General features: G+C 48.1%; 1 protein-coding gene across 1 annotated transcript in view; it reads right to left on the bottom strand.

Annotated features, from left to right (window-relative positions):
* Positions 1-11,004: 11,004 nt before the first annotated feature.
* Positions 11,005-13,955, bottom strand: part of LOC119179401 (ectin) — a 10,415-nt gene continuing 7,464 nt past the window's right edge. Inside the window, 2 exon segments of the mRNA XM_075868037.1 lie at positions 11,005-11,367; positions 11,369-11,454. Coding sequence (XP_075724152.1) covers positions 11,113-11,367; positions 11,369-11,454 — 341 coding nt within the window. The 3' untranslated portion in view covers positions 11,005-11,112.

Raw genomic sequence — 13,955 nt, 5'->3', positions numbered from 1 at the left:
GGAGATTTCGTTAGCGGATGCAACTGCGAAGAGCGCTTGCGAAAGTGATTTCGGGCTGTAGCCTCTTTGGCAGAACCCGAGGGAGAGGCGTGACCCTTTCAACAATGCAGAGACTCTGGATATGGGAATAATAAGAGGCACAGCTGGCTTCTTTCCGTCCCTATGCATGTCGGCCCGGTTGTTTGTAAGCCAATCGTCGCGATGGAAGTGTGGCCACAGTGTGTTTCCGGACAATTTCACTTGGAGTCGTGCTTTAGCTACTGGTTGATAGAAACTCTTTACGCGAACAAATCCAAACAAATGCCCTCTCGTGCAGATTTTTTTTTTCGGAAGAAATTATCAAACTGAAGTTGATGTAGTCGGGGTTCTGCCCATAAGACCGGCGCCAGCCAAAGTCCCGGGGAGATGTCGAGGAGAGGAGCCGGTGCGGTTGACAGGAGCGTTTATTTACATTATATTGTAGCGATGCTGAGGCAGACAGGTTAAAAAACAAGCGTATTTATTAGGGCGAACTTGTGCCCACGATTCTAAAGATTATATATATGGTCGTCAAGTCCGAGTAGCCGAGTGGCACAGATCCAACTATCTTCCTCTTTCTCGTAGCCGGAGCGCACGAACGCGTGGCGCATGCCAGCCGGGTCTTGCTTGTGCTCTTGCCAAGATGATTGCGGCGGGCTACTCGAACGTGGCCAACCTGTCGCGGCAATATACAGGTAGCATGACACTACGATGTTTTTGGTAGCATGCCTCGACCGTCTCTGCGCTCGTGTTTTTAAAGTCCATGTCTTCCCATGGGATCTCTTGCAGGGGAAACAATGAAACACAAGATGGTCCAATCAAATTGTCCCCTTCACCTCCGCCCTCGAAATGGGAGTGTGAAACACCGCCTCCTTCCCAACCCAGGGAAAAAGTGGAGAGACACGCCCAGTTCGTACCATAAGGGAGAAAAACACTGCACTAGGCGCACGACACAGCACAGCGCGAAGACGTTGGGTTCTATGAAGAAACCAAGTTCGTAATCCGTTGCAGTGAGGAGTGAATGGCGCCAGGCAAGCCGCTGTTTGTAGAAACGGTGGCATGACGGCAGCACAGAAAACGTGAGAACGTACTGGAACATGGACCTCAGTCGCTTGGCCCATTGTCCGCGGCAGCATGACGAGCAAAGACGCACAAAGCTAACCACCCTCTTTAAGCCGCTTTGATTGTAAACAGCCCTTCATAGGCTCTCAGTCTGGCGGGTGAGCTCAAAGGGTTCTACAAGGGGAGATGTCTGTGCCGCAAAATTCCAAGTATGGATAGCGTGTCGTTGTCGCTTTTGGTTCACCTCTGGGCAACGTTTCTAGACTAGGTAAAACTCGACCTAGTTCTAAAAACGTTGCCTCTGGGAGCGCTGTCGAGCAACCGTCTCACGCACGGAGGAAGGAAAGGTAGGGGAGGCCCTGACGTCACTCGTTGTGAAGCCGCGATGAAGCCGGAAGTCGGCCATATTGACTAGGCAAGTTCTCGTCTCTTGTTTACATATGAATGCGAAGCAGAAGGCGCGACTCCCTCTCTGTCTCAAAAAGCACGTGGCCTGCGCGCCGCGTGCGCCGGTGCTACCGGAAACCAACGGAACGGATTTCAACACGCTGTCTTGCCGCGATACGGTTGACGAAATCTCTGCGTATGGCTGTTGTACTCTTGCACTGCCGGCGTTTACGATAAACACGGCAAGTTGCACGTTAAGCTTTTTTTATTTGATGTGTTCTTTGTGAAAATAAAGATGATATTTCGGACATTGCCGCGCGACGAACCAGGCACCGAAATTTGTACAGCTTCTTTCAGATTCCCCTTTTGCGCTTCTTTTTAGGTTTTATGAAATTTTCGGTCAGGCTGTGGGCTAGACACAGTTTTGACGGACGCTGCGAATTCGGAGTACGTATACGCGCGCTCGTTCCGTGGTTTCTAGTTAAGACACCTGGTTACAACCACCACCGGATGAAAATGGCGTAGCTAGGAATGTGGCACAAAGAATGGATGTTGTCGAACAGCTGCAGTACGCCACGGTTCGGTGCGAGGCCCATGAAAACGCGCATACCGCCGCTGGACCGCCTGAACGATGCCGCACTGCACTACATCAACAATAACAAACACCGCCATTGTGCCCAGTGAATATGGCCTCTGTGACGTAATTTCCGCCACATTTTTTACGCCCTGCGCCGGCTTGGCGTGCCCTCTCCTACCTTTCCTTCCTCCGTGGTCTCACGTCTAAGCGGCGCCATGCCAGAGAGGCTGATCTCAACAGCCGGACTTCAGGAGGATCTGACACACCCGAAATTTTTTCGTGTTTTAACATTCCACAGGATAATAAAGCGTTTACACGCCACATTCACCATTAGTTTCCAAAGTCAGCCGTTCTAAACATAGGCACTCCCCCCCTCACAAAATAATTCCTGGGGCCCTATTCAAATTGTTTTAGTCACATTAAATATACGCATAAAGGTATTTCATCTCCCCAGGTGCATTGCCGTGTTGTGATGTCGTCGGTATGTCCTGGGAGATGGCAAACGTGGTGGCGCTACGTAACATGAATTGCCGTCGGTAGAAATTGCCTCCCATGTTGTCACGAAGAAAGTATGCAGTATTCAGACAGAGTAGGATTCCGTTGTGGCTCCTGCGGGTCGGGTAGGGCATTAAATTGCCCGTGTACGAACGGTTCTTCTGAAGGATGACGCAGCAAGAGACATCTAAGCTATTCATAGCATGATTACCGCATTCATTGAGCGTATACTTACGCTGTCGTTGTTCGCAAAACTTTATTCTCTCCAGTCCTGGCACTGGAGATTTCGTTAGCGGATGCAACTGCGAAGAGCGCTTGCGAAAGTTGTAGCCTCTTTGGCAGGACCCGAGGGAAAGGCGTGACCCTTTGAACAATGCAGAGACTCTGGATAAGGGAATAATACGAGGCACAGCTGGCTTCTTTCCGTCCCTATGCATGTCGTCCCGGTTGTTTGTAAGCCAATCGTCGCGATGGAAGTGGCCACAGTGAGTTTCCGGACAATTTCACTTAAAGACGTGCTTTAGCCCCTGGTTGACAGCAGCTCTTATTGCGAACAAATCCGAACAAATGTCCTCTCGTACAGATATTTTTTTTCCCGGAAGAAATTATCAAACTGAAGTGCCACGCCAACTCGATCTCAGTAGCTTGTCAGCAAGTGTGTGGTATACAGCCATGTTTGGCCGGTCTTTAGCCATCGTTCGCTCTTGATATATGGAATTCAGCAAAAAGCATGCTCCCTAGCATGTTGTACGACGTTGTACCAAAAGCTGCACAGCCTTCTAGTAATGAACGAGAAGCATGACACACACCATGACGACCATACCGGAGAATTTGCTTGTGTGTATGCAGGTTATGTCGTGTCTTTCTGCCGTCACATCGCCATATAATTTCGGGACTCCCTTCGTTATACTTCACGGACAAATGGACAATGGACATTACAAAGCAAATCTTATAGAAGACAATGTCTAAAGGGGTATTTGAGCAGAAGTCTTCATGAGCTCTGTATACCACTCCAGCTGAAACTGCAGTTGGTCATGAAAGTCTTTTAGTTGCACAGTCATTTGTACAAAGTGGAATCTCAACATGCGAGTTTTCCATAAACTATGCATGCCCATTAAAAACAGCATGTCAACTGGCATATCATTTCATTTGGGTGGTACAAGATAACGGGAAATATGACAATTTAAATCCAGTCGTTTTTTAAAAGCCTTCCGCAGGACGTTCCAAAAGAGGACGGCGTATTTACAATAAAAAAAACAATGTTTTATTGTTTCTGGAACTCCACAGAGGCGGCAGTGAATTGAGGATACAAAGATGCCTTCGGTGTTTAACCATGCATGCTTTTACAGGTATTGTAGCTCCATGCACTTCGTGAAAAAAAAAATGTCTTGGTTGTCGGTGAAATAGGCATTTTCGTTACACGTAGTAACACGTCATCACCAGACAATGCAGTGTATAGTGAGTAGTAAAGGGGGGTGGGTGGAAATACCACATCCAATACAGCGTAATATAGGTATTTTCTAGAGCTAGAGAACAAGTATTTATTGGAGAATCTGGCTGTCAGAAAACGCACTGATTCGTATACTTCACGTACGAACCCTTGGAGATCATCATCATCATCATCATATTTTATTTCCTTAAAGACCCCACAAGGGGGTATTACATAAGGGGTGGATGTACAGGATATAACAAACATTTGCCACATAAGGGGTTGGTATACAGGATATAAAACTTTTGCTACATTCAAAGTATAAAATATTACTACATAGGTGTGGGTATATACGTTGCCATAAAGTTTCACTGACAGAGATGAGTTATTACATTTTTAGCGAAAGTTGATGGGCAGGTGATTGTGACGACGTGGTTTGGGAGGTCGTTCCAGTCCTTCACAGCACGCGGAAAGAAGGATGCGGAGAAGGTAGCGGTCCTAGTGCGGTAACGGGAGACTTGGAGGGGGTGGCTGGTGCGGTGCGAAATGTACGTCGGAGGGATGACGTATGGAGGAGGGTTGAGGGGCGAATGAAACAGCTTATGAAACAGGGAAAGAGTGGCTATGCGGCGTCGAAGGGCAAGTGGCTGCAATCCAGATTGGGCTTTTAAGGATGAAACACTGATGTCATAAGAATATGACGAATGTATGAATCGGACTGAGCGATTTTGAATTGATTCAAGGTCATTGATTAGATAAATTTGAGGTGGATTCCATATAGCAGAGGCGTATTCCAGTTTTGGCCTGATGAGGGATGTGTATGCGAGAAGTTTTACGTGTTGAGGTGCGCAACGCAGATGACGTTTCACGAATCCCAATATTTTGTTTGCAGATGAGATAATGTTTGTGACATGCGCATTCCAAGTTAGATCGGCGGACAGTGTGACACCTAGATATTTGAAACACTGTACTATTTCTAGAGAGGCGTTAGTGATTTGGTATGGGAATAGGAAAGGATTTTTGCGGCGAGTGAATGAGACAACCTTACACTTGTTGGGGTTAAGTTTGAGAAGCGAATTGTCACACCATTCTTGAATGTTGTTCAGATCGTGTTGTAGGGTTAGTTGATCGGAAACATTAGTTATTGTATGGTAGATCACGCAATCGTCGGCGAACATGCGGATTTTGCAAGACACAGTTAGTGGTAGGTCATTAATGTAGATTAGAAATAGCAAGGGGCCAAGGACGCACCCTTGCGGTACTCCTGACGTTACTTCGAGAGGTTCAGAGGGTTCATTATTTACGTGCACGAATTGAGAACGATTAGCTAAAAAAGATTTAATCCATCTTAACACGTTAGGGTCAAGATTTAGCCCGGATAACTTCTGTATTAGTTTGTTGTGTGGAACTGTATCAAATGCTTTTGCGTAGTCAAGGAAAATGGCATCAGTCTGAAAGTTGGTGTCAAGATTTGTATGTATGTCGTGAAGAAAGAGTGCTAATTGTGTTTCACAGGAAAGTCCCTTGCGGAAGCCATGCTGACAGGTGTGAAAGAAACTATTGGAATCGAGGAAGTTGATAACATGAGAATATATGACATGTTCCATGATTTTGCATGGGATGCTTGTTAATGAAATGGGACGATAATTGAGTGGGGAGTTGCTGTCGCCTGCTTTGTAGACTGGAACGACCTTACCAATTTTCCAGATAGGGAGGCGATGCAAAATTAGTAGGTACCACTAAATATTGTAAAACATTCGCAAAATTCACTTGCAAGAATGTTCGAAGCAGTGGATGAGCACAGTCACGCAAATATGAAAAAAAAAACGCCACACCGGTTGTCTAATGAAGAGGTGTACCAACCCAGGACAACCTGCGCAAACAGGTCTAAAAACATTGTCTGGCCTCATCGGTTCATATAGGTTGATGACCAGGTTCATTGTTTGATGAAAAAATAAAGGTACGAAAATACGGTGGCACTGTAGTGACACGTATCCCGAAGGAGTACGGCCACTAGCGTGGGTCCGGTCTCAGCGAGCCGCAGGGCACGCGCCAACCGTCGCCGTGGCGAGGACACGATACTGCTCAAGGTCGCAACATTTTATTGTAGTAACACCAAACGCAGAACAGCCCGTTGCAAAGGCGCGGCGGGAAAGCAAGTTTATCCACGCCACGGGCTTAAAAGTACTACACAGGGTGCCACGAGCACGTCTCCGTGGTAAAGGTGATCCACGGAGACACCGGGACCAAGGCCCGGTTTCTCGAGCGAGAGCAAAGGCGCTCGCGTTGGCTTCGGAGGGAGACGGGTCGGCGTAGCTTGGCCACGCACTAGGACACCGTACCAACCTTCGGCCGAGCGTACGCAGAGGGGCAACAAAAGGTGAGCGTTCGCTTCGGGCGCGAGGCGCCGTCAGCGAAGTCCGACGAGCCCCGAGCGACGGGAGTCGACGGACGGAAAAGATTGCGTGGCTCACCGTCAGCTGTCCCGGAGAGTATCTGCCCGCTCCTGACGCACGCGCGCAAGACCTCTCGGGAGACTCCGCGCGCGGTGCCACAGTCGACATCCGCTACCGGGTGGGAGGGGTTAAACGTCATTCCTCGCTCTCCCAGCGCGGCAGACAGCGGAGGAGGGGAGTCATGTCGGGACGTGAGAACGGTCGAAAAGGCGGCAAAGCCCGCGCGAAGGCAGCGGGCTAGCCTCAATTCCCACAACACGCAGCGGCGTGGCTGTGTGGTAGAACACCCGATTGCCACGCAAACGACCTGTGTTCTATCCCCACTCAGACTCAGAATTCTCACGGTTACGCGTCTGCTTGTGAACACAGTGAAAAAGGACATCTTCTGCTTCGGAATTCAATGAAAGTAGCTTTCATGCTTTACAAACACACGCGTCCTGTATACATGCTTCACAATGCAACAAGAAATATTGCAGTAATAATGCGCGGTACAAGCGCTTATTGCCAGCGGGTGTCAGAACATCGGTACCCTCTGTCCAGGCCCTCCTGGGACTCTATTTGACGTCATTGATATTGTCTTGGATCTGTCCTGGGACCTGGATCTGTGTCAACGTGTGGACCCTGATGTGGATGTTGATCTGGGTCCGTGTTTTAGACTTACCATCTCAACAGATGCTCCAATAACAGGAATATACGGGGGACAATTGTAACATTTGCTAACAGTTGTGATGCTGACTTGTTGTAATGCTAACAGTTGTGATGCTAATAATAATGGCTTCGTGGTCTAAAGCCAGTCACCCACTCAAGAACTGTTGTCAGTTACCCCTTTTCCGGCAATATCAGCGACAGTTCCACTGCCAAATTGTATATTGAAAACGTCGAGCCACGTTTGGGAGCGGGCCCTTCCCCTGTGACTGATTACTTCGGTCGTAATTGGCTGGCTGTATGGTTCAGTATTAGTTATAACCGGGCGTGCTCCTATAGACCTCAAATCTGTTTACGTGTTTTACACCACCGTCAGTCGATTTGCGATGCTATCAATTCTTTGTCTTATTTCTCCGAGCTGCAAGTGCAATCCCGAGAATCATTGTTGCATTACCTTACTTATATAGTTCTCCAAGCATCTTCTCGACTTCCTTTTCTAGGGGTATTGAGTGGCTTTCATTTTCTACGTGAAATATTTCCTCTGCTTTTCGTTTTTCTGCATGCGCTTCTGACTATTGTGAGGACACAGGAGTGGAAATTAGATTTGACGATTGTATGGGTCTAGCTGACTCGCGCAGCTGATTTTGTCTGAGCTTAGCGTTATCTCGTTTAGTTGTTTTATTTCGTCCCCCTTGCATTCTGGCGGATGGGTGGCTGTAGCAATTTCTTGGCATGGTTTAGTTCTTGACCTAGATCAGACGCTTCTGCCACCGCCTCCAATTCCCGTACAGGAAATTTTCTCCAGGTACCTTGCCTGCCCAGCTAACCGTTGTCCAGCTGCTACGCCTGCCTTAGGGACCCTCCTGGGACTCTACCTGAGGTGACGTCATTGTTCTTGTCTTGGATGTGTCCTGGGACCTGGATCTGGGTCGACGTGTGGACCCTGATCTGGATGTTGATCTGGGTCCGTGTTTTAGACTTACCATCCAAACAGATGCTCCAATAACAGGAATATACGAGGGACAATCGTAACATTTGCTAACAGTTGTGATGCTAACCGGCTTCCCACTTAGTGAAACCAGCCGCTGTTGGTTGGTATGACAATAACCGGCTTTGGGCTTTGTGTCACCTACCAACTACTGGCAGGGGGAAACGTAACGTTAATCCTCTGACAAAAGAAAGAAAGGAAGCAGATAGTATAGAGCGCCCCCCCCCCTTTTTTTTCTTTTTTTATATACGTGGGTTGCGTCCACCAGCTTTCTTCAGTATGAATCAACAAGCCCAACAACACGTTCTATTAAGCTAACTACCTCTGGTTGGTGACAGTGCTCACTACTGGTTTGTGTGCCAATAACCAGTTTTGACTTAGCAACCCTACTACCACTGGCTGTCTTGACGATGACGCACCCTTGGTCTGGCAAACAAGGCAGAGGTTCAGTGGAACATGAACGCTTGAAGAGGTAAAAAAATCCATAGTCAAGGTGTGTCGCTGCAGGCAGCGACTGTTCAAGAATTTTTCATTTTGTTAGCGGTGACATTGGTGTTGCGCCAACCAGTCAAAACCAAGCATATTTTTTTTCATTGGGCACGTTGTTGCGTCATTGTTGCCTTTTTCCTAGATATCTTTCCTGTCTGCGCGTAGTTTCCGGATCGGAGAAATTTGGGCTTATAGCCAGGTGGCATGCCTAAAGGAGAAGCACTAGGACAGCTATTGTTGTTGTTGTTGTTGTTCTTGTTGTTTATTCAAAAATATATACATTTTTATGAATACATTTTTTGCATGGCAAATGAACAATCGGAGGTCCCAAAGTAAAAACTGTCAGGGGGACCTCCTAAGAAAAAGTAAAACGAGGATTAGCTTTTTAGTCTGCAAACAGCGACGAAATCACAGCAATATATAAAAGAGAATGGTGCAAAAACGTAGGGCCATATGAACATTAGTGACAATTTGCTTGAAACAAAGAAACCGAAAAAAAACATTAAAGTCATAAGTCATTTAACAATAAGACCTTTAAGCGCTTACTAAAGGAGTACATTGAGCATGATTTGAGATCAACAGGCAGCATGTTCCTTGGTGTTATGCATGAAAATCTTGCCGTCATTTGACCATAGTTGGTTCGTACTTTAGGTAGAAGTAGATTACGGTTAGCTGAAAACGTCTTGTTGTTAGTATTTACAAGAGTAACTCCCGAGAAACTGGAAATGTATAATTCATTAATAAGGATACGAAACATGATCGTTAGAATGTATGATCGAAGTGATGTACATGATTTATGGATTTATAGAATAAAGAATTGGATGTTGAGGCGTTCTTGAACTGAGACATTGCTATACATTGCTGAAAGGAATTCATTGTGGTAGTTTAAAACAGAACGTTTTTGTCCTGGGGTGTTTTTGTTGACAGCGAAACGAAAAGAGCTTTGATAGTGCACACCCGCCGAGAGCTCACCCAGTGGAAGCGATCGACGCTGCTTTCCGGAACGGTGGCAGTGGTTAGAAGATGAAATAAGGCACCTAATTTTTGCAACATGGTCGGGAGTACGGCGCAGTGCCTACTTCCGGAATGCTGCGGATGCACTCATACCATAGCCTCCTAGATTTACCTTTGCCTGCCGGATTGAAAAGCGGTCACTTGAAAAGCGGCCGTCGTCGGAACTATGGTGGTGGCGCCACCTAAGTAGGGGTGTCTTCAAAGAAGTTTTTGGAGCTTATATGCAACAAAAATAACGTAGACAGTTTTTAAAAGACGTAAACGTAATTATAATGAACCCTACGTAAGTAACGCCGTCATTCAGCAGACAACTCCTTCAATACAAGGCATAGCCTCTGAAATTAGTAGCAAACGCCAAAATGGCCGATCTTAAAGACCAAGTACAAAAACCTTTACACCTACGTAGGCAGCGCCGCCATAGATGACGGGCGTTTCGCGCTCATCCGGCTGGCAAGGGAAATCTAGGAGGCTATGACTCATACATAGCAACAAGCAGCGTAGTTTTGAAGGTGCGTGCGTCCAGCGCACGCTCGCTGCGGGTCTCCAGTCAGCACCTGCCTCTGCTGCTGGTGGCGGTTGTTAGACAGGGACGAAATTCTCTGACCTTACTTTCAACGCGGCTCTACTTGGGCACTGCAAGACATTATCGGACTGTGGTAAAGCGCCACCCGCGTCCATCATCAAAGTCGTTCACGTACAGGGCTCGGCGAAACTTTGCGAATTATGTTTCCGTGTATGGGGAAGCGTTGAACGTGAAATATCGCTGGAGCAAGCGTTTCGACTAGAGGTCTTGTCATCTATGTAGCGATGACAAATGTAGGCGTGCGCCTATGAAGTACGGGGAAGGTGCGCTCCTCCCCTGCTTCAGAAAACTCCCCCCCCCCCCCCCCCTGTTCATGTGGAACCCTGTGCGTGCCTATAATGACAAGGTACAGTCTTGAACGACATGAAAGAGACTTGTATAAAAGAAGTTCTTGTATGAGCCTCAATTACTGATGATGTGCTTATAACGATGTATCGCTCTGCAAGATGTACTTTCCAGTCTCTCAGGATGTACAGCAGTGACCTTCGGTCATCCCTAATAAACTTATTTATCTATTTTTCGCTTCGGCATCCAGTGTTACGCGCACTTTTACGCTTGTCAAGTGCGCTCAGCCGCTGTGTTCTCATACCCAGAGGCAACTTCAGTGATCTCTGTCACATTGCTCACGACTTTGCTCCCGTCGAAATTAATTAGCTCCACCGGCGTTTCATGTTCGACGATTTCTGGTTAATTAGAGCCTCCTCCAACTTATCTGGAACTTCTGTAACGTGTGCGTGTCTGCGACTGTGTCTGTGATTGTGCGTACTAGTCGTGCATTGGTGTGCTTAATTTGTGTACCATACTATCACCCAGTGCTTCTAGTAGTGAGCCAGCTGATCAACCAGACTGACATCTTCAGCATGCAACTAAAAATTTTGCTCTTTAATTCTCTCTCTCTATCGGACAGCCTGGGACATGTAGCGAACAGGTAGTCGAAGACAAAGGCTCATCGGCTCGTCAATGCATCGTTCAGTCATCGTAGTCGTCGTCGTAGTGGCGTCTTCTGTGACGCCACCTGTTCTTGTGGCGAACATTTCCGCCACCTCGCCTCGTCGCGCCTCCGCCTTCACGTGCGCCTTCAGAAATGGGTCGGGGAACTTGTTCCGCAAACTGGCCCACGATGTTTCCTCGCGGTTCGTAGACGGACACGACGTAGCAGGTTCCCTTCGGGCCCCGAGCCACGCCCGTGCCTATGCGTCGACAGTCCTTCCAAACGAGCTGTGTTTAAGTGACCCGTGGCGGCGCTGAAACCAGGGTTGTTGTAATTGTACTGCTTGATCTCGTCGTACCAGGACTTGACGGGCATGAGTCCTAGAAGGAAAGACAATGGTAAGAGGTTACTGAAGGAAACGCGATAGCGAAAAAAGAAAAGAGCAGTTGCTTCGCGCGGCTATGCCAGGATATGCGTATAGCGTTACTTGTTGTCTAGGATTAGTTTACTTCTAAACGGACTAGCGACCGAGCTCACGGAAGTTGAACGTCAGCCCACTAGTGACACCGCACTCCTGGAGCTTTTATGCCTTCTCCGCCGCGCCAACTGTGCACCGTGTGACGTCACTGCTCCTTGCGCCTGCGCAGCACTGATCAGCGTAAGCCACACGAAGCTGCTGAACCTCGGCCAGTGTAGCTTACGATACAAAAAAATAATCAAAATAAATTAGATCTGTACCATCTCTCTGAGGAAACAGCAGAGTTGCATGGTTGGAGTCCCTAACATATCTGCAATCTCCACCTCGCCTTCCTCTTCCGCTTTCTCCTCCCTCTTCATCACCATCACTTCCCTTTCTCACTCCTTGCAGTACTATACTGTGCACATGGCTAGATTATGCTCTACCCTCATCCCCTCTCAGCCTCACATCACTGCTCTTCACCCTCACTTTTCTTTCACGTCCGTTTTCTATTGGTGGTCGTAGTGGTTAGAAGAAAGAGGAAAAAGGCACCTAATTTCTGTCTGCCTTCAGGCGACACGGCGCAGTGCCTTATAGGGGTGGGGGGAAGGAGGGATATAAAAAATAGAACGAAAATAGACGAAGAAGTATACAGGCAAGCGACGGAAAAAAGAAGGAGATAGGAAAGTGGGGATCCGGTCGAAGCAGTCCAAGGGCGGGGCGCCACAATGCGAGAGCTGCACGGCGTCAGGAGACCGCGGAGGGCGAACCAGTCGCCGGGAGCTACGCTGGCGTCGGAGATCGCGAGGGCACAACCGTCCTGCTTTAAATCCTGCGAGCGAATGCCCGAACGGTCTCCGTTGCCTCTATTGGGCGCGAGGACACACCGTGGCGTCACCATGCGGACGAATCCCTGTGACGTATGCACCTGGTTGGATTGCTCCGCCAGCCCTCTCGCGAGCAGCCCGCAGCAGCTCTCGCGTCTCTCATTTGTATCCCTATTCTTGTTGCACATCACTCAACGGAATCAAAAAATACTGCGGAAGCTTCTTCACTTACTGTACGAAGCGCTAAATAACTGCTCGGGAAATGTTTGGTGCTTCTCATAATGCCTGACTGCCGGCGTCGTCTGCCACATATATGAAAACCACGGGGGTACTAATTATAGGCAAAATTTCACACGGAGAAACATTTATCTGCAGCACGATCCTTATATTTATTGTGAAAAAGTTTTACGGTTGTTACATGGCGCGCATTCGATCGCCATTGAGTCACACATGGGTAAAAATTATGAATGATTGGCTCAGTTCCACAGCTTCTACGAAGAGATAAATAGTGAAAAAAAAATGCGATCCCGGCCGGGCTCGATTGCGATAGCAAATGCACTGCGCGCCAGCCGTATTACTTTTCGCCCTTGAATGGTCGTGCTGTGATTTGATTTGTGGAGTTTAACGTCCCAAAACCACGATATGATTATGAGAAACGCCGCAGTGGAGGGCTCCGGAAATTTCGACCACCTGGGGTTCTTTAACGTGCACCCAAATCTGAGCACACGGGCCTACAACATTTCCGCCTCCATCGGAAATGCAGCCGCCGCAGCCGGGATTCGAACCCGCGACGTGCGGGTCAGCAGCCGAGTACCTTTGCCACTAGACCACCGCGGCGGGGCAATCATGCTGTGAGGTACGTCTTGAGTACCGCGAGATATAAACGGCAATTTAATGTTTCAGTAAAAATGCCAGGGTCCTGTTTTTTTTTTACAACTTCATTCATGAGATGTGTGACATTTTACGGTAGCTATTAGAAGATGAATCAGTTTTTGAAGCTGACCGCGTTTCCGCCTGTAGATAAAAAAAAACAAGATTGAGAAGAAGTGACCGTGGCTGTGGGCCCTTTATACAGACGTATAAGCAAGGAACCTTATTAGCTGAAGTCTATAGGACGGCAGAGGCGCAGGCAGATCGAAACATTTTGTGGAGGGGGCACCACATTGATTAGAATAGGGGGGCCGGGCAGGCAGATGTGGTCGACTGTTATTTTGGGCGCTATATGCCATGGGGGAAAAATCCGGAGGGGGATGGGGGAGGGCACAGGCTTTGTCTGCCACCCACTGGTCGACAGGACCCCGTGTGGTCGGGTACACACATAGGGACAGACTCCCGGGGTGTACGTAGCGTGCTGTGGCGCGCCACCAATAACTTTTACTGCAATTTTCCGGATCGTGTAGTCTGTTGAAGTCCGCACACATTAAGTGAGAGCAAAACAACGCTGTTCAAAAGTGAAAACACCCCGCGAGACGCAGTTAACAACAACGCATCCATCCGCCAGCTTTCCTTCACACACACACACACACACACACACACACACACACACACACGCGCGCGCGCGCGCGCGCGCGCACACACACTTCATATATATATATAT

This window comes from Rhipicephalus microplus, chromosome 7 (genome assembly GCF_043290135.1).
Source record: "Rhipicephalus microplus isolate Deutch F79 chromosome 7, USDA_Rmic, whole genome shotgun sequence".
Lineage (NCBI taxonomy): Eukaryota > Metazoa > Arthropoda > Arachnida > Ixodida > Ixodidae > Rhipicephalus > Rhipicephalus microplus.
This window is presented reverse-complemented; position numbering and strand designations above follow the sequence as displayed.